The sequence below is a fragment of the Zootoca vivipara genome, chromosome 11, assembly GCF_963506605.1.
Source record: "Zootoca vivipara chromosome 11, rZooViv1.1, whole genome shotgun sequence".
NCBI classification, from domain to species: Eukaryota; Metazoa; Chordata; class Lepidosauria; order Squamata; family Lacertidae; genus Zootoca; species Zootoca vivipara.
In genome coordinates, this window is record NC_083286.1 from 11,023,289 (window position 1) to 11,047,350 (window position 24,062).

The following is a 24,062-nucleotide window of genomic DNA, read 5'->3' on the forward strand; positions in this document are numbered from 1 at the left end:
AGTGGGAGGCTGAGGCCACCTCAACTGAACAGCTGAGAGGTGCAGCGAGGTGGCCACAGGCTCACGCTCCCCCTGCGCGCCTCCAGAGCTTCGCGCCCGGAGCGCAAGCTTGGGGCCACCGCGCCTCTCAGCTGTTCAGTGGAGGCGGCCCCATACATGAATGGATACCTGAATGGAAGTCATTTCTTCAGGTATCTGAAGAAGTGTGCATGCACACAAAAGCTCATACCAATGACAAACTTAGTTGGTCTCTAAGGTGCTACTGGAAGGATTTTTTTTATTTTGTTTCAATAAAAAATTGTTTGCTTTTAAAAAAAAAGAATGCCACTTTGTAAAGAGGGTGCAAGAGGCCTGATAGAATAAGCCAAAGTAGTTAAATTGGTCACTTCGATAGAGATTATGTCCCAAGTCATATGTACAGGGCTTGACTTTTCACAATCCAATCAATGTGATGGGAAAAATAATTGCAATAGTCAGGAGAGCAGCCCATTGTTCCAATCTAGAGCTAATCAGACTAGCTGAAGAGTGATGTTAACACCACCTGTCTCCACGAAAAGAAAACCACATCCTGGCCTGCCAGGAAATGCTTTGCTTCAGTAGGAGAGAAGTACATTGTTTGTACTTACGGTAGATCTAATCAGACTAGCTGGAAAGTGAATAGGACCACCTGTCTCCACAAAAGAGCATCCCATCTTCCTGACCACACAACTCACATTCGGTCACCTCTTTCATCACCCCCTTGATCCAATCAATTCTGGATTTTCCTTTGCGGCTTTTGTCCAGAAGGGTATAAAAACTGGACTCCTAGACCCATTTCCTGTTCTGATTCCCCAGATCTGCACTATATATTTAAACCTTGTTCCATGCACATTTAAACCACATGACTTCCCTCAAAGAATCCTGGGAATTGGAGTCCCTACCTCACAGAGGTATCTTTTCCAGCCCCTTTAGCAAAGTACTGTTGCTACTGTGGCTTTTATGGCAGCATGCCATGCAGAGATGTAACATGTGGTTCCTGTCCTGGAGATAAAATGGTGTGAGTTTTGTACATAGTGTGGCTGGAATATACAGTATGGGAAGGCTCTGTTTAAGTTGCCATGGCTCCAGGTAACCCGGAAATACAGTAATGCAGAATCAGAAAGGCAACTGTGAGGTGTGTGTTTCTTTCTGTGTACCACAGTGTCATAGCAACTGATATCAAGCAAGGCAGAGAGCTAGATAAAGCTGGTGAATAAAGCAGACTAGAAATTAATATCTGGCGGCATACTTAGAGCTTGCAGATACCTATTTCCGGTGCTCCTAATGAAAGATTAAGGAACCACAGGTGAGTGGAACATCAGGAGAATAAAGGAAGTCAGTTCTTATTCATGCTTTGTAATGACTTGAACTTTTTTTTCTCTCCCAAGCAACAGCCAATTAGCACAACTATTAGGCTCTTTACAGACTGAAATTCAGAGGGACTTCTGCAAATGCAACTGAGTGTTACCCAGATTCCCTTTCTTATTGCGGCCGTTTCTCTTCTCTAAAAGCTTCCCAAGGGGACCCTGCATGCAACCTGTGTACTCATCCTGATTTGCTTGCACAAAGTTAACATGCATATTAGATTATATAGAGACGTTCTTTACTGAGTCTTCATTCTGATTTGCTTGCAGGACAGTTATAGGAAATTAAGCATCCTTCCTGCATCTTTCCTGAGTTGCTTTCACAGTGTTTAAACTCTTCTTGTTAGTCGTTTGTCCATCCCAGTCACTTTCCAAACTTTCCAAACTATAAGAAGTCTGATTGTGCATAGCTGCCAAGTTTTCCCTTTTCTCGCGAGGAAGCCTATTCAGCATAAGGGAAAATCCCTGTAAAAAAGGGATAACTTGGCAGCTATGGATTGTGTTTTTTAAAGTGGATTTGTTGCACTAGATTGACAGAGTTCTTTAATCCACTTTAAGTACGCAAACTTAAAATTCCAGTTTACGCATGAATTCCACAAAATTAGTGGTGGGCTGGAGGCACCCCTAAAAAGTGGGTTGTTTTTTTTTTAACCTACTATACTCTCAAGACAATTCATACCTCTTTTTCTGAATACATTTTTTTCAGTAGTTCCAAGATGGCATTAGCAAGTGGACACTGGATTACAAAAGATGTGATTGGGGATGCTCCAAGTCCTAGGTATGGGATAATGGTAAAACTGGTATAATGAAACATAATTGTTGCAAATTGTTGCCTATTTCTTTTGTCTAAAGAACATCAGTTATTATTTGCATTTATTGTGTTGAATTGGCTTGTGATACCACTTAATAAATAGCAATAGGACAAGTTCCAGGTGAGATATACAGTATACTGAAGTTCTGAGCATTTATTATGAATATAACAATGTGATGTGTGCATAGTTAAACTAAGGGGGCTATTAATGGTCCATAGCAAATCTTTTGAGATAGTAAACAGTGATGTCTGGATTTTCTTGGTCAGTTTTACCATTTTCTTCTTTTGTTTTTTATCACAACAAGTATTTACTGAACATTGTTTTAAAAAGCACACCATGAAAGCCAGCAGCTGTCATGCATAATATGTAGGTTGTGTGTGTTCTGTAACACCTGTGAAATGATAACACACATTGGCGTAGCCAGGATTTTTATTGGGGGGCAGTGTTGTGACACAGATTATTTTGAACAGGAGGCAGTTTCAGTATTTATAGAGTGCCCTCACCATTAAGGTTTACAAATACAGTAACAGACAAAAAAGAGAAAAAAAACCAAGTAACATTGGGTTGGATCTACACTTAGCCATACTTTGAGTAGGCCAATTAAAACCAATGAGACTTCTAGGGATGATGGGGTGAAGCTCATTTGCTGAAATGTTACACTGCACATAAATTGAGAAATGTTGTTTCATATATACAAATCCCAAAAGATAAACCAGCACAAACATGGAATTAACAGAGGAAGACAAGGAAAAAAATGGCACTGGCTGTCTATGTCAAAAGAAAACTGGTAAATCTAAATTGGATCAATAAGTCTGTGACTACAGGCTTGCACCCAAGGGAGGTCAGTTTAGTCTGACTTCACCTCCCTTGTTTCACAAGACAAGTGGGTGCCACTACCAGCAGGTGTGGAAGAGATGACATATGAAATTACCGTAATAAAAGGGACTTCAGCATTAAACCCTACTGGTGTTTCTCCCATACTTCTGTAGTGTAGATAAGTAAAATGATATAAACTATGCAAGGGGAAATTATTGTATTACCTCACTGATTCATATTTAAATAGGTAACCATTATCAGTAGACCAGTTAAGAACAAAACTATAGGATGTTGACTGATTTCATATTCACTGGGTCCACAGATGTAAACCACCCACTACAAACAAGCGAACAGCAGCCAAACCCCTCATGTGATTTGAATAAATGCTTTGAGAAAGCAAAGGTTTTATGCCATGAATGCATAAATGTTTAGAGGATTTAGACATGTGATTACTTAATGCACTGAAAGGATGTAGGAGACAATCTGGGAGGGGGGGGGTTCTCTTGAAAGTGATGCCACTCAAGTCGCTCTCAGCATCTATCCAAGAGATATCCCTAAAATTGATTCGAAGATGGTATATGATATCCCTGAAGATGACACAAATTCAACACGGGTCACAAAGGAGGGGATGTGTGGTATGTGTTGCAGGGCAATCCTAAATGTAGTCAGTTCCACTGTGGCTTATATATATGGATTTATTAATAAATAAATGTTGACGGGACTTGTTAGTCATTACTGATTTGTCCCATTGACAACAGTCTACTCTAAGCATGACTGCATCTGCGCTCCTAACCCCATTTACCTGGGAGTAAGCTCTATTAAATTTAATAGGGCTTCCTTCTAAGTAGACATGGTTAGGATTGCAATTAAGTACTGCCAGAGAAGAATGGCAGATTAAACTGATGGATTATGCCAAAATGGCAAAAATAATGGGAAGAATGAGAAACCAGGAAGACCAAAACTTAAATAGGGAATGGGGAAAATATATAATTCGCCTTAAAACTCATTGTAAACAATTAAAATGATTAGTAGGTATGGAATGATACTTGCAGCGTAACGTAGAACTATGGTTGTAATGGAGATGTAATAGATTTGGATTAATAGTGGCGGAAAGTCCAGGGGAATCTACAGAATTCTTTTTTTTCTTTTTGCTTGTTTGACAATTGTTTGTAAATTTCAAAATTTGAAAAACTAAATGTGTGTGTGTGTGTGTGTGTGTGTACAGTGGTACCTCTAGTTACGAACTTAAATCGTTCCGGAGGTCTGCTCTTAACCTGAAACTGTTCTTAACTAGAGGCGTACTTTCGCTAACACCGCTGCACCACCGGCACTGGCACACGATTTCCGTTCTCATCCTGGGGCAAAGTTCTCAACTCGAGGTAACTCTTCCAGGTTAGCGGAGTTTGTAACCTGAGGCGTTTGTAACTCGAGGTACCTGTGTGTGTGTGTGTGTGTGTGTGTGTGTGTGTCTGTGTCTGTGTGATTTTTCTGTTTTACAATTTAAATACTCATTTAAACATCCTAAAAATATCAATGACTTCCCCTCTTCTCTTTCCACGGTTCATTTTGCATATCACAAATCCCTGCACGTGGGTGGCGCTGTGGTCTAAACCACAGAACCTAGGGCTTGCTGATTAGAAGGTCGGCGGTTCGAATCCCTGTGACGGGGTGAGCTCCCGTTGCTCGGTCCCAGCTCCTGCCAACCTAGCAGTTCGAAAGCACGTCAAAGTGCAAGTAGATAAATAGGTTCTGCTCCGGCAGGAAGGTAAACGGCGTTTCCGTGCACTGCTCTGGTTCGCCAGAAGCGGCTTTGTCATGCTGGCCACATGACCCGGAAGCTGTCTGCTGACAAACACCAGTTCCCTCGGCCAGTAAAGCGAGGTGAGCGCCGCAACCCCAGAGTCGTCCGCAACTGGACCTAATGGTGATTGCAGCGCAGAAGCCGTCGTCATTCCTGTTGCAATAATGACATAAAAGTGGAAAACTACAGTTAATCCCTCTACATATTTAACAGAACCAGTTTCTTTTTCTACCCTTTTCTTTTTTAAGTGAAGGGGTTGTTCCCTGATAGATTTTGTGGATAAGCTTAGTTCGTCCCAGGCTGCGTCGGCTTCAGGTCTTGAGAAACTGCTAGCTTGCTCTCTCATATTCTACCCTTATTCTACCCTTCGTAAAGAGCGGTATGAATAGGCTCCCACAGTAAGGCTGGCCTCTCCTCTGAGCGAGGGGGGAAAGATTCACTGTTACTGCTGCATCCAAATTCATTTACCCTTGTTTCATGTTGCTCTTTAGACACGGACATGCATTGGCAATCGCGGGAAATATAGCATTTATATTTGGAGGCTGTTCCTTTAATGATACGTCTGTAAGTACCACAAGCCGGTGTTTGCTGTCCTTTGTTAATTTCATTACCGTTTGACATTTTGCTATTGTTGGGAGTATAATAAATGGCATGCCTCATGTACTCTTGCTGTTTGCTTTCAATCTTCTCTATTTCCCACTGTACACAAGTACTTACTGAAGAATCACTGCATTCCTGTCATTGTCTACTAATATGCATTGGGGAGACATGCCTGCCAATTCTCTCCGGGTAACTGTTTAGCTATTATTTCTACTGGTAGTCACTTTAGATAGCTTAAACCTGAATGTAATTTTAAAAGCCTTCCTTATCTAGATGGCAGTATTGATGCCCTGTAAATAAAGATATCAGCTTCAATCTCTCTTTCTCTTTCTCTCCTAGGATGATCAGCCAACATATTTCAATGACTTCTACATGTTGACAAGTGAGATACTATTAATCTTTTCTAGCAGGCAGCTTTTTCGTGGGTTTATTCCTCCCTTTGGAGTGGCACATATTTCACTGTAATAGACCACTCATTTGTAACGCAAAGAAAGGCTTATCACTATAAAATTGTGGAAGTGTATTGCAAACAATGAGACTAGAATGGATTAAGGTTAGAGGGTTCCCCACCCCTCCCAGGCTAGTTTGAACAGCTGTACAACAACATAGTTATCTTTTCCCCTGGTATTAATGCACCTACTGCAGTCCTTTTTTTTGGTCAATAAGGCATAGGCAGAACTGTTAGGTGCAAGTGTGATCACTCACTCTCAGGTTTTGTGATTTTCATAAACCATGGCTGCCAAGTTATCCCTTTTTTAAAGGGATTTTCCCTTATGCTGAATAGGCTTCCTCGCGAGAAAAGGGAAAACTTGGCAGCTATGTCATAAACATACCTTTTTATTTATTGAGTCACATATGTACTCTACATATTCACAGTATTTCCTATAGAAATAGTCATTCTACTGGCCTTACATCTTATCTCCAAGTTTAGCTTTAAGCAATTCACTGTGGATTGTTGCTTAAAAGACAGTTAAGAGGCAATGTAAGAAATGCATTAGACATCTTGAATATTTGAATCATCATAATGAAAAGCAAGCTGCTCTGATTTTTTTGGATGCAGAAAAGGCCTTTGACAACCTGAACTGGGATTATTTTTATTTTTGAAGTTTTACAATAAATGAACTTTGGAAATAATGTTATTAAACGGGTGGAATCAATTTATACATCACAGACAGCACAGATAGTGGTTAGTGGAGATTTGACTTAATCCTATGATATACAGAAGAGGATGTGGCAGGGATGCCCATTCTCCTGTTACTTTTCATCCTGGTCTTAGTAGTCTCACTTAGAGGTAATAGACAAGATGAGAGAATTATGGGAATAAAGATTTAAAAAGAGACGTATAAACTTGAGTGCAATTGCTGGCGTTTTGATGTCAACTTTAGAAAACCTGCTGCAGGGAGTAGTTCTAATGGATAAGATCCAAGTTTAGCTTTAAGCAATTCAAAGAAGAAGAAGAAGAAGAAGAAGAAGAGGAGTTTGGATTTGATATCCCGCTTTATCACTACCCGAAGGAGTCTCAAAGCGGCTAACAATCTCCTTTCCCCTCCTCCCCCACAACAAACACCCTGTGAGGTGGGTGGGGCTGAGAGACTTAAGAGAAGTGTGACTAGCCCAAGGTCACCCAGCAGCTGCATGTGGAGGAGTGGAGACACGAACCCGGTTCCCCAGATTACGAGTCTACCGCTCTTAACCACTACACCACACTGCCATCGGATGCAGTGCCGCTACCTGTGGCAATATGTCTCATTTCACCACCTGAGGCAAAATGGGAACGGTCTCCTCTTGTCATCCCTGCCACACCGCCACTGCAACACCCCTGAAATAATGGTAGGAATCACTAAAATTGACTGCACATTAAAATAGATGCTTGTAGAATCATAGAATTGTAGAGTTGGATTCGGAATCCTGCCCACAGCCATCCCTGGGCGAACTCGAACCACCAACCTTCTGGTTAACATTTGTAGCTTTAGCCAGTATGTTTTGAAACCGAAACACTGTATGGTTGTGTAGATATATGTTTGTGTATGGGTGTAAATGTACCGATCATCTCAAATTCATTCATTTTCAGTTTCTTCCACTGAGATGACATGGGAAAGGATACCACAAGATGGGCACATTCCTTGTCCAAGAGGAGGTCATTCACTTTGGTAAGCAAACAATTCAGCAAAATAAACGCTGGTTATTTCTAGTACTTTTATGTCGATCGCTGCAATGACAAGAAGGTGGGCCTATTCTCCGACCTAAGCGCGTGTATGTTGAACGAAGGAAATATATTAGAATTAAGAGCCTGCCGTCCATGTAAACATGCATCTGACTGAGACGCAAATGCTTACAGTGATTAATCGCTCTGCACACCCATAAGAAAACCCAACTACCACCAAGCATATATTATTATTATTAATTTGTGAGCATTTGAGAATTGACAAATCTGAGAGAAAACCGATGACCAAAATCTGGAGCTTTATGTTTAGCAGTTATGAAGATGAAAATGCTCAATTACTGTTAGCCGTGCACATCATGTAACAGACAAAGCTGTCATATCCAGCATGCACACAGAGTCAACCAGTACAATAATAACATGGTGCTCATGTTTTTGTTTTAATTTTATAACAATAGAAAGCCTATAGCTACATTTTTGGTAGTGAGAAATGTATTTAGAGAGAGTACATTTACAGGTGTGATGCTAGTCTTCTCTGGTCGGATTTTTGCTGTTTGCTTTACTCCTCACTTGGTTTCCTGATTTCCATTATCTTGTAGCCCTAGAGGTGCTATTTCTTTCACCTGTATCCTGTTTCAGATAAGCTGTTGGGGGTGATTGCTTTAATCCTCTCAGTCCCTTTGCTGTGCTTCCCTAGTGGATGCCTTTGGGGTATTATTAAACGCACTCCGGCTATGTCCTCACTGTGGTATTAGTACAGATGTAGCTCGCTGTTTCCATGTTTGGGTTCGTGCTCTCACACAAGCAGTTTCAATGCCAATGCCTCCAAAAACTATGCAGATGTTTTTCATCCACACTGGTGGGCAGCGCTTGGTGGAATGTAATCACACGGTTTATTGTTTTCTGCTCTCCTCAGTTAGTTACCTTCCTACCTTCCAGGAGTTCTGGAAGCCTGAAACACCTCGAGGGCATTTGCAGGTATTTGTTTGGCCCTGCCTGCCTGCCTGCCTTTTTTTAAAAAAAATTGCACAACAGCTAACTTATCCCAAAGCAAATTTTCAAAAATGCCTTTAAAAAAAACCTCCTAAGTCGTCATTCTCTGATTTGCACAAAATTGCAGGTTAAGAAAATAAAGTGTGTTGAAGGCTGTGTTGCACCCCATCACAGCAAGGAATATGCAGGCCCAGATAAACCACACTGTAGGAAGATGGGGACAAATTTCATGTTGGTTAATACTGCTACAGTCATACCTCAGTTTAAGTACGCTTCGGTTTGGGTACTTTCAGTTTAAGTACTCCGCGGACCCGACTGAACGGATTAATCCACTTTCCATTACTTTCAATGGGAAAGTTCGCTTCAGGTTAAGTACGCTTCAGGTTAAGTACGGACTTCCAGAACCAATTACACTCATACTTCGGGTTGAGTACACTTCAGGTTGAGTACTCCGCGGAGCCGTCTGGAACGGATTAATCCACTTTCCATTACTTTCAATGGGAAAGTTCGCTTCAGGTTAAGTACGCTTCAGTTTAAGTACTCCGCGGACCGTCTGGAACGGATTAATCCACTTTCCATTACTTTCAATGGGAAAGTTCACTTCAGGTTAAGTACGCTTCAGATTAAGTACAGACTTCAAGAACCAATTGTGTTTATAAACCGAAGTACCACTGTATTAGGTATTTGCATTCCAAACAATCAAAGGCTTTGAGGATGTCCAGGGACATGATTGTCAGTGGGAGTTTGGTTGTTTTGCTATGTTCAGTCAGATCCAGCAATTTCCTAATAGAGTCTCTTATGTTGCAACCAGGGACAGAGCCCTCAAGGTGTTTCAGGCTTACAGAACTCATGGAAGGTATGAAAAGTTGGGCCAGCCTGCTCTAGCCATTCCCTTCTCTGTGGTCTTCTGCTCCAGGAGTTATCTTAACGCTATAAACCTTCCCCTTACAAATAGCGTTGCTTTTTTTAAAAAAAATTCTCCTTCTCAAACTCTCTGAAACAAATGAGTGGGCAGCTTCAACCACAAACATGACTGTAATAAGGGAGGATGTGATACCCATGAAAATTGTCCCCCCAAATTTCAGTCTGGGAAAAGGGGGAATCCTTGCCCTGGCCCTTCGTATTCCAGAGGTCTAGAAGCAGAGCTGCTATTTTGTTTGCAGCTTGAAGAGCAATCACTGGTATTTGATGCTGCTAAATCACTCACATCTGAAAACACCTTAATTTCTATTAAAATGGACAGCAGACCTAGTAAGCATGAATAAGATCAGGCTGCATATCTTTGCATTCACCATTGGCCCAGGGAAATATTCCAAACCCAGAAGAAGGGGCTCGGGAGCTATTTTAAGCAGCTAATATCTGCTCATTGAGCTCCCCTTACATTTAACTGTTCCCATATGTTAATCATTTGGATTCTCCGCATGCTTTTTTAAAAATATACTTTGCCTCTGATTTATGCTGCTTCTTTTACTGCCTTTTGCACAGGCATGGCCCATATGGAAACCATATTGCCTGTAACAGGTTTCAAAATGCTGGAGGGTTGGGGGGAGGAAAGTTTAAGAGAAGAACTACATGGGTTTCAGTAGTGAACATTGTAGCACTTCAGTCCTGGAGCTTGGCCCACTTGAGAGTGGGGAAAAATGGCACCCGTGCAGCTCAGCTTTGCTACTTTTAGGGTTGCCAGACTCAATAGAGGACAGGACTTCTGTGCCTTTAATTGCCCTGCTCTCTTTTGAGTCTGGAAACCTTAAAGAGAAACCAGCAGACCCTTTGCTTGGAAATTAAACAAAGGGTCTGCTGGTTTCTCTTTAAGGTTTCCAGAATCAAAAGAGAGCAGGGCAATTAAAGGCACAGAAGTCCTGTCCTCTATTGAGTCTGGCAACCCTAGCTACTTTTAGGACCCAGGATGATGGCATTAGCCAAGGAAGCAGCTGCTTCCAGCATAGCTGCCAAGTTTTCCCTTTTCTCGCGAGGAAGCCTATTCAGCATAAGGGAAAATCCCTTTAAAAAAGGGATAACTTGGCAGCTATGTTCCAGTCATGTCCCAACACTAGTGCAAGGATCTCAATGTCAGGCAAAAGATTCCTGCCTTGCAGGAGGTTGGCCTAAATGACCCTTGTGGTCCCATCCAACTCCACAATTCTAGGATTCTGTGACTCCCTCTCATGAAAGGCAACTGTTGTACCATCTGAATCGGAGTCATCCTAAAGCCACCACTGGGACAACTTTCTCTAAATAACAACAAAGCTTTTTCCCTCCCTCAAATGTCTACTACGGATAGATGCCAAGACAATTTAGATATTTTTTTAAGTCTTTTATAGGGGGGGGCTGGAAAACATTTCACTAGTGCTTTTTTCTGGGGGTAGGCATACCCCTAAACATTTTGTGAATCTAAGTTTGGCCTCATTGAGGGTCAGCCTTTCAATACAAGTAGGAAAATGAGAGTACCTCTAAACATTTTTTAGAAGAAGAAAAAAGCACTGCATTTCATTTTTGAATAGTGTGCAATTATTTTCCCTTGATTTTTTTAAAGCTTCTCTTTTGAGGGTGGTTTTTTTTGTAAAAAAAAAAAAGTTCACAAATAAAATGCATATCTCTGCCAACTTTAGCAAGACACTATCAAAAATGTGCAAAAGGTCTACAAACATTTGTGAGCCAACAGCTTTCAAAGCTGCTTGGGGCATTTCACTCCCCCCCCCCCGCCCCACAAATATGTCAGCTAGCTTGAAAAAACAGTGGATTTTTCTTTAAAGAAATGTCTGGATTTGTATTTCTAACTAGATAGTTTAGTCCAATATGTACAAAAGGGCTTATAGGGAGCTCTTTTTGGGTCACACATCTCCGTGTGTGTTTATGAGTGTGTGAGAGAGAGAGTTTTGTAGGTGTATGTCGTTTGGTTTTTTACAAAGCTATTGTCCTACCAACCTTACTATATGCTTGTGAAACATGGACCACTTATAAACGCCATCTCCAACTCCTCGAAAGATTCCATCAATGGTGTCTCTGAAAAAAGTTACACATCACTTGGGAAGACAGGTGAACTAATGTCAGTGTACTGGAAGAAGTAAAGATCACCAGTGTCGTAGCAATGATTCTTCACCATCAACTTCCTTGGACTGGTCATGTAGGCTTCTTTTTAAAGAAGCAGGCGTCTTTTAATTTCGTGACTGCTGTCACCATATGCAGTTATCAAGGAACCCAGGAAACTAAAATCTCTCACAGCCTCCATTTCTTCCCCTTCTATTTGCCAGGAGGTGATGGGACCATTGGCCATGATCTTAGTTTTTTTGATGTTGAGCTTCTGACCATATTTTGCGCGCTCCTCTTTCACCCTCATTAAAAGGTTCTTTAATTCCTCCTCACTTTCTGTCATCAAGGTTGTGTCATCTGCATATCTGAGGTTGTTGATATTTCTTCCGGCAATCTTAATTCCGGCTTGGGATTCATCTAGCCTTTCGCATGATGAATTCTGCATACAGTATAAGTTAAATAAGCAGGGAGACAATACACAACCTTGTCGTACTCCTTTCCCAATTTTGAACCAGTCAGTTGTTCCATATCCAGCTACTGTAGGTAGTGCTATGTTCTGCCACTTACATCTTTCCTCATTGGAATTGCTCACCCTTTTGGTTTCCTGTAACTGTTTTCCACAGAGCAACCTGTTTACGAATGTATACACTGAGTCAGCCCATTGCCAAATGTGAAACAAGCAGTTGTACAGCTGCACGTTATGAGCTGGTCAAAAATAAAATCTGCCCAGAATGTAGATTATAGATACAACTGTACACTGGTACCTCGGTTTATGAACACAATTGGTTCCGGAAGTCTGTTCATAAACTGAAGCGTTCATAAACTGAAGCGAACGTTCCCATTGAAAGTAATGGAAAGTGGATTAATCCGTTCCAGACGGGTCCGTGGAGTACTCAATCTGAAGCGTACTTAACCTGAAGCATGGGTATAATTGGTTCCGGAAGTCTGTTCATAAACTGAAGCGAACGTTCCCATTGAAAGTAATGGAAAGTGAATTAATCCGTTCCAGATGGGTCTGCGACATTCGTAAACCGAGGTGTTCATAAACCGAGGTTCCACTGTACTGCCAAAGAATAAAAGAGCTTGGTAATGTCCATTGTGACCACAAATGTATATTTTCTATACAAAATTCTAGCTGTGGGGGAGGTGGTTTATGACCGACTGTAAAATTTCTCAACTTTGCTTTACAGTGTAATAAAAGGCAAAATATATTTATTTGGAGGTTGTTCAAGCACGAATGCTGAGTGTTGCCTTCCAGGAGTCTACACCTTTGATCTTGGTGAGTAAAAACATGGAATTAGATTGCCAGGGATTTATAGTTCATTTAGTTAATGGCAAGTCAAAGAGCCTTTTGCTCTTGTAGAATAAAAAGCATTTATTAATTTATTATTGTTTGGTGGAGACCATGGCAGCATTCAACTACGAATTTTGATGATCCCAAACTTGTCTTTCTGGTGTAACTTGGTCATGATGGTGGGATCAGGGAGGAACAAACCAGCATTGCTAAAAAAAAAAGCTAATCATTTTAAAACTGCAAGCTTTGAAAGATATAAACAAAAACCCGACTGGGTATCCCGACTCCTTGTTCCTAACTTATTATTTTCCTCCGGTAAGATTATTTATTATTTCTATTCATGGCAAACTGGAGCTCATTTTGCACAAATATATCTCATAGTGGTTGAACAAATGAAAGATGAATGCCATTCAATTAGGTCTATTGCCATGGAGCTCTGAAGCTGACTTTCCCATGGCACCTAGAGAACGGAAAGGAATGTCGCTCATTTCAAGCTCCCTTTAAGATATATCTTCCCTTTGCTCAGTGAAGGTGATTTGGCTCTTGGTTTAGGTTCCCTGCTGAGAATGTTCCAAATCAAAGGATCCCTCATTACTGAATGCCAATTTATAATGTACCATATTTTAAATCCCACTTTAGACTGATTAGTTCCAGAAGGGGAAATACTGTAACACGCTGGGTGTTTGGCCTGGGGAGTTTAGCCTGGAGCAACAACCCAACCCCAATTTTGGCTGGGATTTTTAAAGAAATTGCAATGAAAACAAACGCTGACTGCTTTCTGGAAAGCAAAAATGTATGTTTCCCCAGATCTGCTGCACAAGGTTACATGAATGGATGGTTCGGGGTGCAGTTTCGGCGCTCCCGATCAGCAGCAGCTCATGGAGTTTTTCACTGGAGAGTCTTACCAACTTCTTCCACTGAGTGTCTCTGCATGGGGGAACAAAACTGGCACCTTTACAATAGAACAGGGTGGTGCAACATGCGGCCCTCAGCAACATTTGGGGCCTCCCCTTCCCGCAGCTCTCTCAGCCCTCGCGCTGCCTTCCCAAATCTTGGTAAGCGAGGTACTGAGCTTTGGGAAGGAGGCATGAGGGTTCTGGTAGGGTCCTAGAGTCCTAGTTGCGGGTTGCGTACAACACGGGATACGTACGCGCCGAACCTGGAAGTACCGGAACGGGTTACTTCCGGGTTTGGTGGTTCGCGCATGCACAGACGCGACGAATGACGTCATGTGTATGCACAGAAGCACCGAATCGCGCCACGCACATGCGCAGACACGGCACTTCATGTTGCGTACTGCTCATGTTGCGTACAGGGCTCCGGAACGGATCCCGTACGCAACATGAGGTACCACTGTATCTCCTTTTCTTAAGGTTCCTTAATGTGGCAGAAGGTTGCAGCCACTGACATCACACCTCAGACTCTCTCTTTTTTTAATTTTAAATACTTTATTGTTTAAAAAATTACTAAACATAACATAAATATAGCATAACTACAACATAAGATTTTCTCTTCATCAAATCATATACAGAAAATATACAAAGAATACATAATCCAACACAAATTCTTTTTCGCAATGTGAACAGTATACCATCCATATATTTCTTCCTTTTTCTTTTCCTCTTAGATACTTCCCGTCGTCCTTATTATACAATACCAAACTCTTTCTGTGCCATGGGCCTGCATTATAAATTTTCTACTTTCTTTTCTTAATTTTTTTCTATTCTCAACTTTATCTTTTCAAACGTTATTCTATATCTGCTAATAAGGAATTACAGTGGTACCTCGGTTTATGAACACAATTGGTTCCGGAAGTCTGTTCATAAACTGAAGCGTTCATAAACTGAAGCGAACTTTCTCATTGAAAGTAATGGAAAGTGGATTAATATGTTCCAGACGGTCCGCGGAGTAATTAAACTGAAGCGTTCATAAACTGAAGCGAACTTTCGCATTGAAAGTAATGGAAAGTGGATTAATCCGTTCCAGGCGGGTCTGCGGAGTACTCAACCTGAAGCGTACTTAACCCGAAGCATGGGTGTAATTGGTTCCGGAAGTCTGTTCATAAACCGAAGCGTTCATAAACTGAAGCAAACTTTCCCACTGAAAGTAATGGAAAGTGAATTAATCCGTTCCAGATGCGTCCGCAGCGTTCGTAAACTGAAAATTCATAAACTGAGGTGTTCATAAACCGAGGTTCCACTGTATTTGGGTAGTACATTTTTAAATACTTTTTGTAAACACTCCATTCTTTCGATACTTTTTTTGTCGATACTTTTTGTGTTGATGATCCCCTTATTGAGTCAGTGAGCTTTGCCAGCTGTACATATTTGAGCATAAGCATTTGCCACTCTGTTATTGTGGGTAAGGTTTCCCTCTTCCACTTTCTTGCCACTAACACCCTGGCCGCACTCATTGCGTAGAGCAGTAAAAATTTTGTATCTTTTTTAATTTCTGGAGGCAATATATTTAACAAAAACATTTCCGGCCTTTTTTTTATTGGCGGCACTTCATGTTGCGTACTGCTCATGTTGCATACAGGGCTCCGGAACGGATCCCATACGCAACATGAGGTACCACTGTATTTCCTTTTCTTAAGGTTCCTTAATGTGGCAGAAAGTTGCAGCCACTGGCATCGCACCTCAGACTCTCAAACACAGTTCAGCTGCAGTTGGAGAAAACATCTACGTATATGGGGGTACACTATGCGGAACAGCTGTTGATGACCTGCACGTGTTCAACACAGGTGAGTAGAACTAAATCTCCTTTCAGAATTTTGGTTTCGTATGTGGTCAATCAATCCACAATTATGCAGTAGTGCAAACTATAGCTGTAAGTGCAAATAGAACTTATTTGTTTCTTGGGATCTTTCTTGCTCTTCAGCATAAATCCCTAGGTCAGGTTAAAATAATATAAAGATATCTTTCTAAAAATCAGTTAAGATAATTTACATCAGAAAAATAGGGAGGGTCCTAAAAATTTAAATATCTCTGGTGACAAAGGTGAGGGTGTATTGTCGATATAATATATAGTTCTCCTTGATTTCTCTTTGTTGCTATTTGCTACATAGCTTATCACCTCTGGTTGAGCTCATTATTTCCTCCTACTTTTTATATTTCTGTATTTTCGCTTCCAGGCTTTTAAAAGGTTGGTTTTAGTTTTGTACTGTTTATGTAGTGAACCCTGAGAGCAGGCGTGGGGAACCCGTGATCCTCCAGATATTTCTAGATTTAAGGAGGGAGCAGCAGTACTCCTAAAAGCAGTACAGTGGTACCTTGGTTCTCAAACTTAATTCATTCCGGAAGTCCATTCCAAAACCAAGGCGTGCTTTCCCATAGAAAGTAATGCAAAACAGATTGATCCATTCCAGACTTAAAAAAAAAAACTAAAACAGCAATTTAACGTGGATTTTACTATCTAACAAGACCATTGATCCATAAAATGAAAGCAATAAACCATGTACTGCAGTCACACAATCAATCAATCAATCAATCAATCAGTAGCTGAACTGGGTTCCACACAGTCGCAAAAAAAGAGCCACAGAAACAAAAATGCAAACTAAATAACAAAAACAGACATACCTCAGCGTAACACTCAAAACGGAAGTGGGGCCCTCAAAACGGAAGCGTAACACTCAAAACGGAGCACGTTCAGCTTCCAAAAAAAGTTCGCAAACCATAACACTTACTTCCAGATTTGCAGTGTTTGGGTTCCAAGTTGTTTGAGTACCAAGGTGTTTGAGAACCAAGGTACCACTGTAAATCTAGTGAGACTGGAGGTCACATTTCTCCCCTCGGGATGCACTGATAAAGCAGAAAGGCTGGAGGGGATGCATTTTGATGAGGCAACTGAAAGAGGAAAACAAAAGTGAGTTAGATGAAGAGGAATTGTCCACAATGCATTCTGTCTTGTTCGCAGAGTGAGCAGCTTGGGGGGACAGAAATAAGGGGCTGAAGCCTTCTAAAACAGTGCCCAAATGAGAAACAGATATTGGAATTAGGGTCTGGGAGCAAAAGTCCTAGAAGTTAGCCTAAAACAGAGAATGGTGGGAACATAAGAAAAATAGGAGCAGGAAGCAGGATAAAGGACAAGCCGAGGAGAGGTGTCCCAGGCTGAAAAGGGTGTGAGAGCTGTCATACCAATGGCCCCACCCAACATACTCTGCAGTAGCTGGGACAGAGCAATGGGAGCTCACTCCATCATGTGGATTCGAACCACCAACCTTCTGATCAGCAAACAGAAGAGGCTCTGTGGTTTACACCATGGTGCCACCCATGAGCTCCCGTTGCTCTGTCCCAGCTTCTGCCAATCTAGCAGTTCAAAATCCTACCAGTGCAAGTAGGTAAATAGGTACCACTGTGGCGGGAAGGTAAATAGCGTTTCCGTGCACTCTGGCTTATGTCACAGTGTTCTGTTGCACCAGAAGCGGATTAGTCCTGCTGGCCACATGACCCGGAAAGCCACCCACATCAGTACTAGCATTTCAGCTCAGCAGATGGAACAATCTCCTCTTCTTCCCCTGCATGTTGTTTTGGTGGTTCTCCCACCCACCCCTGAACCAATTTTTTTTGGGGGGGGGGAGGGTGATGAAAGCTTTGTTGCAGAAGTCATTGTGTGGGCTTCCACTAGTGGTGGTCATTAGTTGCATTCAGTCTTCAGTGAACATAAGATTGCTGACCTTTAAAGCCCCAAACGACCTTGTCCTGGTATACCTGAAGGAGCATCTCCACCCCCATCGTTCAGCCCGGACACTGAGGTCCAGCTCTAAAGACCTTCTGGTGGTTCCCTCACTGCGAGAAGCGAAGTTACAGGGAACCAGGCAGAGGGCCTTCTAGGTAGTGGCACCTGCCCTGTGGAACGCCCTCCCATCAGAGGTCAAGGAGATAAACAACTATCTGACTTTTAGAAGACATTTGAAGGCAGTCCTGTATAGGGACGTTTTTAATGTTTGATATTTCATTATGCTTTTCAATATCATGATGGAACCCACTCAGAGTGGCTGGGACAACCCAGTCAGATGGGTAGGGCATAAGTAATAAATTGCAGTTGTTAGACTACAACTCCCATCATCCCTAGCCATTGGCCATGCTAATGGGAATCGGAACCACGCCTGAAGGATACCACTTTCCCCACCCTGCCCCACACAAGGCACTCATTTCAGGTTGTTTTTTAAAAACAATTATTTATTTGGTTTTTCAAATTAAATTTTTACAGAGATATATCAAGCATCAATCATGAAAACAAGATTCCAAGAAATCTCCTGGACTTCTCTCCTCCCCTTTGTGGGTCCTATTATTAATCATTTCCTCCTGCATCTTTTATGATGATCCAAATCTTTTACATCTCCATTATGTCCAAAATTCACCCTTAAACTACAAGTGATATTCCAATCCTACTAACAATATTAACTGTTTACAATGTTTTGTTACTAACAATATTAACTGTTTACAACTGTTTACAAGACAAGTTATAGATTTTCCCCATTCCTTATTAAAATTTTGGTCTTCCCAATTTATGAGTCTCCCGGTCATTTTAGCCATTTCAGCATAGCCCATCAATTTCATCTGCCATTTTTCTCTGGTAGGAACTTTATCTTCTTTCCATCTCTGGTAAATAACATTTGTAGATAGATAGTCTTTTTTGCTCCCTTGGGATTTCGGCACCTGGAGAAGGCACACTTTTTATATCAGTAACTGTGGATCGTGAAGATCGTGAAGCTGAGGCTCCAATACTTTGGCCACCTCATGAGAAGAGAAGACTCCCTGGAAAAGACCCTGATGTTGGGAAAGATGGAGGGCACAAGGAGAAGGGGATGACAGAGGACGAGATGGTTGGACAGTGTTCTCGAAGCTACGAACATGAGTTTGACCAAACTGCGGGAGGCAGTGCAAGACAGGATACGACTAAACGACTAAACAACAACAACAACAACAACAACAACAACTGTGGATTAAAAAGTATATAGACTCGGCTTCATTCATGTGGTTCCCTGTTTTGATAGAAATAATAATATTAAACTGCAGAGGTAGCCAGTGTTGTCCCCTCCAAGTGTGTTTGGGTTCCAATTTTCATTAGCCCCAGTCAGCAAGGCCAATGGCCAGGAATGATGCTAATTGGAGGCCAGAATACCTGAGGGGCACTATTTTTGCCTCCTACCCACTGTTATATGGATTGCCATTCTGCCACTTTTGTTGAATTTTTTGTCATAACACCCTGAAGTACCCTTTGCTATTGTGACAGTTTGTGTTATCTTTCAGTGTCCCAAAGCTGGACCCCAGTCAAAACCTCTGGCTCAACCCCTGGTGCCAGGTGAGTTGCTGATTTTTTTATATATTTTTAATTTTTAGGTGAGTTACTTGTTAACACTAGAGTTGAAACGGAATAAGAAAAGCACAAGCAAAAGATAGTTTAGTCATGTTCTCCACCAGAGAAACAGCTGATGAAGGTGGAATAATATTTGAAGCGTAAGGACCATTTCTCAGAGCTGAGCCAGACCCCTCAACTGTTCGTGTGACCTTGCCATTCAGAAGAAGAATAGAGGAAGATCTTGCTTTAATAATACAAAAGGAATATTCTGTGTTACGTTGGAGGGGATGCCAGGAATTAGGAAATTATGTTCACATGTGGTGGGGGTGTAAATCTGTACAATTTTTTGGGCAAAGGGTGTTTAAGGAGATACTCTCTAGATGAATTTAATTCGTTGTGTGAGTCTATTCCATTTTGCAAAAAAAATCGTCTAGCGAATCCCATAGGGATGCATTGAATTATTATTTTTTTAAAAAAATTGCCCATAGGAACGCATTAATTGAATTTCAATGCATTTCTATGGGAAACCACGATTCGCTAGACGAATTTTTCACAAAACGAATTCGTCTTGCCTGGCAACCTCCACTCGAAAAATCTCTTCGTTAAGCATTCGTCTAGCAAGGCACCACTGTAACAGAAATCACTGGATTTTGCCTGGCTAAAGACTGACGAGTCTTCCTTTGAAGGAGAGGAGAAATAGCTTAAAAGGAAAACGGGGCATTTGAAGGGTCTGCAACTAGTGTTTTACAGGGAGTTTGATACAATTGTGAGGGTTTGACTTTGGGCAAATAATGTATTATTTCCTTTGATTCCTGGCCATCCTGGCAAGGCAAATAATGTATTATTTCCTTTGATTCCTGGCCATCTATGCATCTATGCAGGGTCTTTCTGAGGATAAAATGGGAAGGGAAAGAAATCAAATATACCACTTTGAGGTCCTTGGAGGAAAGTTGGCTTAAAAATGTAATAATAATAAACTGTGAGATCTCCGGGTATAGGGCAGTATATAAATTCAATAAATAAATAAAAATGAAATGAAATGGCACATTTTGCTCCTCAAGTGCTCGGCCGAAAATAATAGCTGCTCACCTCAGATGTTTGCTTAACTATATTAAAGGAGTCTTGTTCCCAATAAGTGTCCCCCCCCCTCACTGGATCCATCCTCTCTTCCAGTAGTACTGGTAGCACCATAACTGGAAGAGCTAAGACCGGCTTATGAAAATGTTGAAATTAATCTTTGCTCGCTCAGAGCGCAGTGAGGAGCGCTTTGTTCATTCATAGCGCTCTGGAGAATGCCCAGGAACCTGAACGTGACAAATTGCCACCAACCTAAAATCATTAGGCAACACAATGCACTAGCGCAAAACACAAGCGTGACAAATTAGTGGCGATTTTTCCTCAGCCTCCACAAATTCTGATATGCATGCCAGGCAGGCAAAAGGAACTTGCAGGCGCACAGAAGTCCGAGGAGCTGCTGTCAGTACCACTGAGGAACTCTCGATATGCAGGAGTTTCTCCAGCCATCTTTATGTGCGCTGTTTTGTAAAGAAGCAGATATTTAAAAATGCATCAATGGCCCCTTATGCATGAAAAGCGGCAGCTGCAGATTTGATCTGGCAAGGCTGTGGTCCTATACCCACTTTCCTGGAAGTAAGCCCCAATGAACTTCACAGGGCTTACATCTGAGAAGTTAAGACTAGCAGGGTTGGGGAATGTTTTTCAGACCCCGGCTTCTTCCACTCTGAGGGTAATGGGGCCCTTTATATGTCCAGCTGTCATTTGTCAACAACAAATTGTTGCAGTTTTTTGTTGTTGAATATATGTGATATGTGCATTATATATACAGTGGTACCTCAGTTTATGAACACAATTGGTTCCGGAAGTCTGTTCATAAACTGAAGCGTTCATAAACTGAAGCGAACTTTCCCATTGAAAGTAATGGAAAGTGAATTGATCCGTTCCAGACGGCCCGCGGAGTAAGCGTTCATAAACTGAAGCAAACTTTCCCATTGAAAGTAATGGAAAGTGGATTAATCCGTTCCAGACGGGTCCGCGGAGTACTTAAACTGAAGCGTTCATAAACTGAAGCATGGGTGTAATTGGTTCCGGAAGTCTGTTCATAAACTGAAGCGTTCATAAACTGAAGCAAACTTTCCCATTGAAAGTAATGGAAAATGAATTAATCCGTTCCAGATGGGTCCGCAGTGTTCATAAACCGAAAATTCATAAACCAAGGTTCCACTGTATATAATAGGTATCTAAAGCCATTTGCACATAACAAAATATGTATATTATCAAAGTTTTGGAACACTTTGGTTTTGGAACAGACTTCTGGGACAGATTAACTTTGAGAACCAAGGTACCACTGTATATAGAAATGAGCAAACCAGTGATATTTTAGGGAGCAGGCTAGCAGGCGGGGCCCATGACTTACACCATAGGAGCCTACACAACACAAAACACTGTTGCTGTATGTAGGTTTTATTTTATTTTATTTTTATCTTATATTTTTGGAAATGTGCATCCAGGTGTTTTTTTCCTTTAACTTTTTGGGGAGCCCCCAAGAAAGTGGGGCTCTAAGCTATAGCTTGTTTAGCTTATACATAAATCTGGCACCGGTGGGACCAGAAGGAAAAGGAGGAGTAGCAAATAATGTTGATATTACCGTTGTGCTGTAGGGGAGCTTCTACTACACGCATGAAGAACCATCTCTGTCCTGCAGCCAGACAATCAAAAGGCATTATCAGAGTTCAGGGACCCATTGCAGCCAGCCAAAACACGCAAGGAGGGTGCAAAACATTGGAGATGTGGTATAGAGTTTGGGGGGCAAATAGAGTGACTTGGAGGGCCACATTTACACACACACACACCAGGCCTAAGATTCCCTGGCCCTGGTATACAGCATTGAGCTGTAAGACCTTTGAACAATATTCCAGTTAAATTTGAGGCCACAAATGGGCATCGATGGGCCACACAAGAGTTCAAGCTAACCAGCATAGTGTTACTTTGTCTATCAGCGAGTGACAAAGTCTCGTCACTGTCACGATCCATGAAGTTGGGCTATCAATACAAATGCAGATGCGTAGGATTTCAGACACTACGACTCATGCTAGATATTGATAAGATTGCTACCAGAATGCTTCATAGCAGAAATCTTTGGGCCGTGTTTATAAATAAATGACAATTAACTAGCTTTGGATGAAATTCTGCCTTGGCATAAGCTTGCGCAAACACATTATTATGCCTTGCCTTTGCCAAGATTGATTTTGTGTTGTTGTTTTTTCTATTGCTAAACTACTGTAATAAACATAATAAGTTTAAGGAATTGACAAATGTAGTTCCCAGCATAAAAATAAAGGGTATTGTTCCAGTTGTATAATCACAATCCTTATGAGCTAGGCAACGAAACAATTATTGTGATGGAACAAATTATTCAGTATATTTGTATTTACTACAAGGAAAGCAATAATTTCACCATGGGGGGCGAAGTGGTGCCTTTTCCTCAAACAAGATTCCTCCCCTCCCCTCACACACATTCATTTTTACCCATTCCCTGTTCCTGCTTAAACTCACCCCACATCCCATCCCATCCCAACTGTTTGTGTATTTATTAGGTATTTTGTGGTTTTATATCTTGATTTTATTCTGTGAACCCCCATGTATGGCGGTATTTAAATTCAATAAATAATAATAATAACCTTATTACACATGAGCTCACTTGCCTTAGGAGATAATGGTCTCCTTCAAAATGCAATTATTATTTATTTACAGTAAGGGAACTTGTATACACATTCAGGTCTTTGATCATTTGAAAATGTGGCATTAACAATGCAATCCTATACAGGTCTACTATACAGTCCCACTAAGTTCCACGAGGGTTACTTCCAGGTTTGTCTATATAGGATTGCATACAAAATAGGCTTTCTGCAGAACAGTAATGTCTCCTTACGTGCGACAATGCAACCAGGAAGCAATATGTTACCGGCACCTCAAATAGCTATTTCACAGGTGTATCATATACTGTACTAAGTTTCATTGTTCCCATTGCTTTACAAAGCACTATTCAGGGGTAGGGATTGGCATAGCAGGTGGGCACAGCCATGGGTTGTTGGCGCTGCTTTTCATGGGAATTAGCGGGGCTCAGAGGCCAACTACAGCAGAGCTGGCTAACCTGGGGCATTTCAGATGTTATTGGGCTACAAAACCCTGAGCATTGACCTTGTTGGCTGGGGTTTAGGGTTTCCCCGCTCCTGGGCTTCAGAGGTGGTGCTGCTGGGACAGGAGAAAGAAGGTTGAGACGTGAAACACAAACAGGGAATGAGGCAGGGAAGTTTCAGCGAGGGCGAGGAGCAAGAGGCAGCATTTATTTGGGAGGAAAGGACTGAGCATATACAGTGGTGCCTTGCATGGGCATACCCAGGATCAAAACTAGGGGGGCACGCCAGCCACGCCCCTACCCCCAGCTACCTGATTGGCTGGCTGGCTATGACATGGCCTGGATCCCCCAGGAGGCGTGGTCAATGTCCACGCCCCCCAGAGGGGAGGGGGCCATTTCCAGCCGTTTCCAAGGTGGCACACGGAGCCACCCGCACTTGCGTTTCTGCCTCGCCCGCTCCTTTACCAGCAGCAGTGACTAAAACGAGGCAGCAGCAGCGAAGCTGCCTCTGTTGAGGGAAACCTAGACCTGGACCTGGACCTGGGCTAACTTCAGCCCACACTCCTTCAAGTCACAGCAAGCACAGCACGGAAAGTGCTGCCACACAATGCTCTGCAGCACCTCATTTGCATACACTGCTGCCATTTCGCTTCAGCCGAGCAGGCCGAGGCGGAGCACAGCTGGCAGCATCCCTGCCTGTCGTGCCATGCTCTC

General features: G+C 41.9%; 1 protein-coding gene across 5 annotated transcripts in view; it reads left to right on the top strand.

Moving 5' to 3' along the window:
• Positions 1-685: 685 nt before the first annotated feature.
• The window catches only part of LOC118077020 (rab9 effector protein with kelch motifs-like), a 68,692-nt gene continuing 45,315 nt past the window's right edge, over positions 686-24,062 (top strand). For 2 of the 5 annotated variants that reach the window (XM_035100301.2, XM_060280117.1), the window contains exons 1-8: positions 687-1,324; positions 2,089-2,160; positions 5,303-5,375; positions 5,751-5,793; positions 7,483-7,561; positions 12,786-12,874; positions 15,486-15,632; positions 19,144-19,195. In XM_035100301.2, the coding sequence (XP_034956192.1) occupies positions 2,099-2,160; positions 5,303-5,375; positions 5,751-5,793; positions 7,483-7,561; positions 12,786-12,874; positions 15,486-15,632; positions 19,144-19,195 (545 nt within the window). In that variant the 5' untranslated portion in view covers positions 687-1,324; positions 2,089-2,098. Of the gene's footprint in view, positions 1,325-2,088; positions 2,161-5,302; positions 5,376-5,750; positions 5,794-7,482; positions 7,562-12,785; positions 12,875-15,485; positions 15,633-19,143; positions 19,196-24,062 lie in introns of those variants that run through there. The other 3 variants (XM_060280118.1, XM_060280115.1, XM_060280116.1) reach the window with 3 other exon arrangements.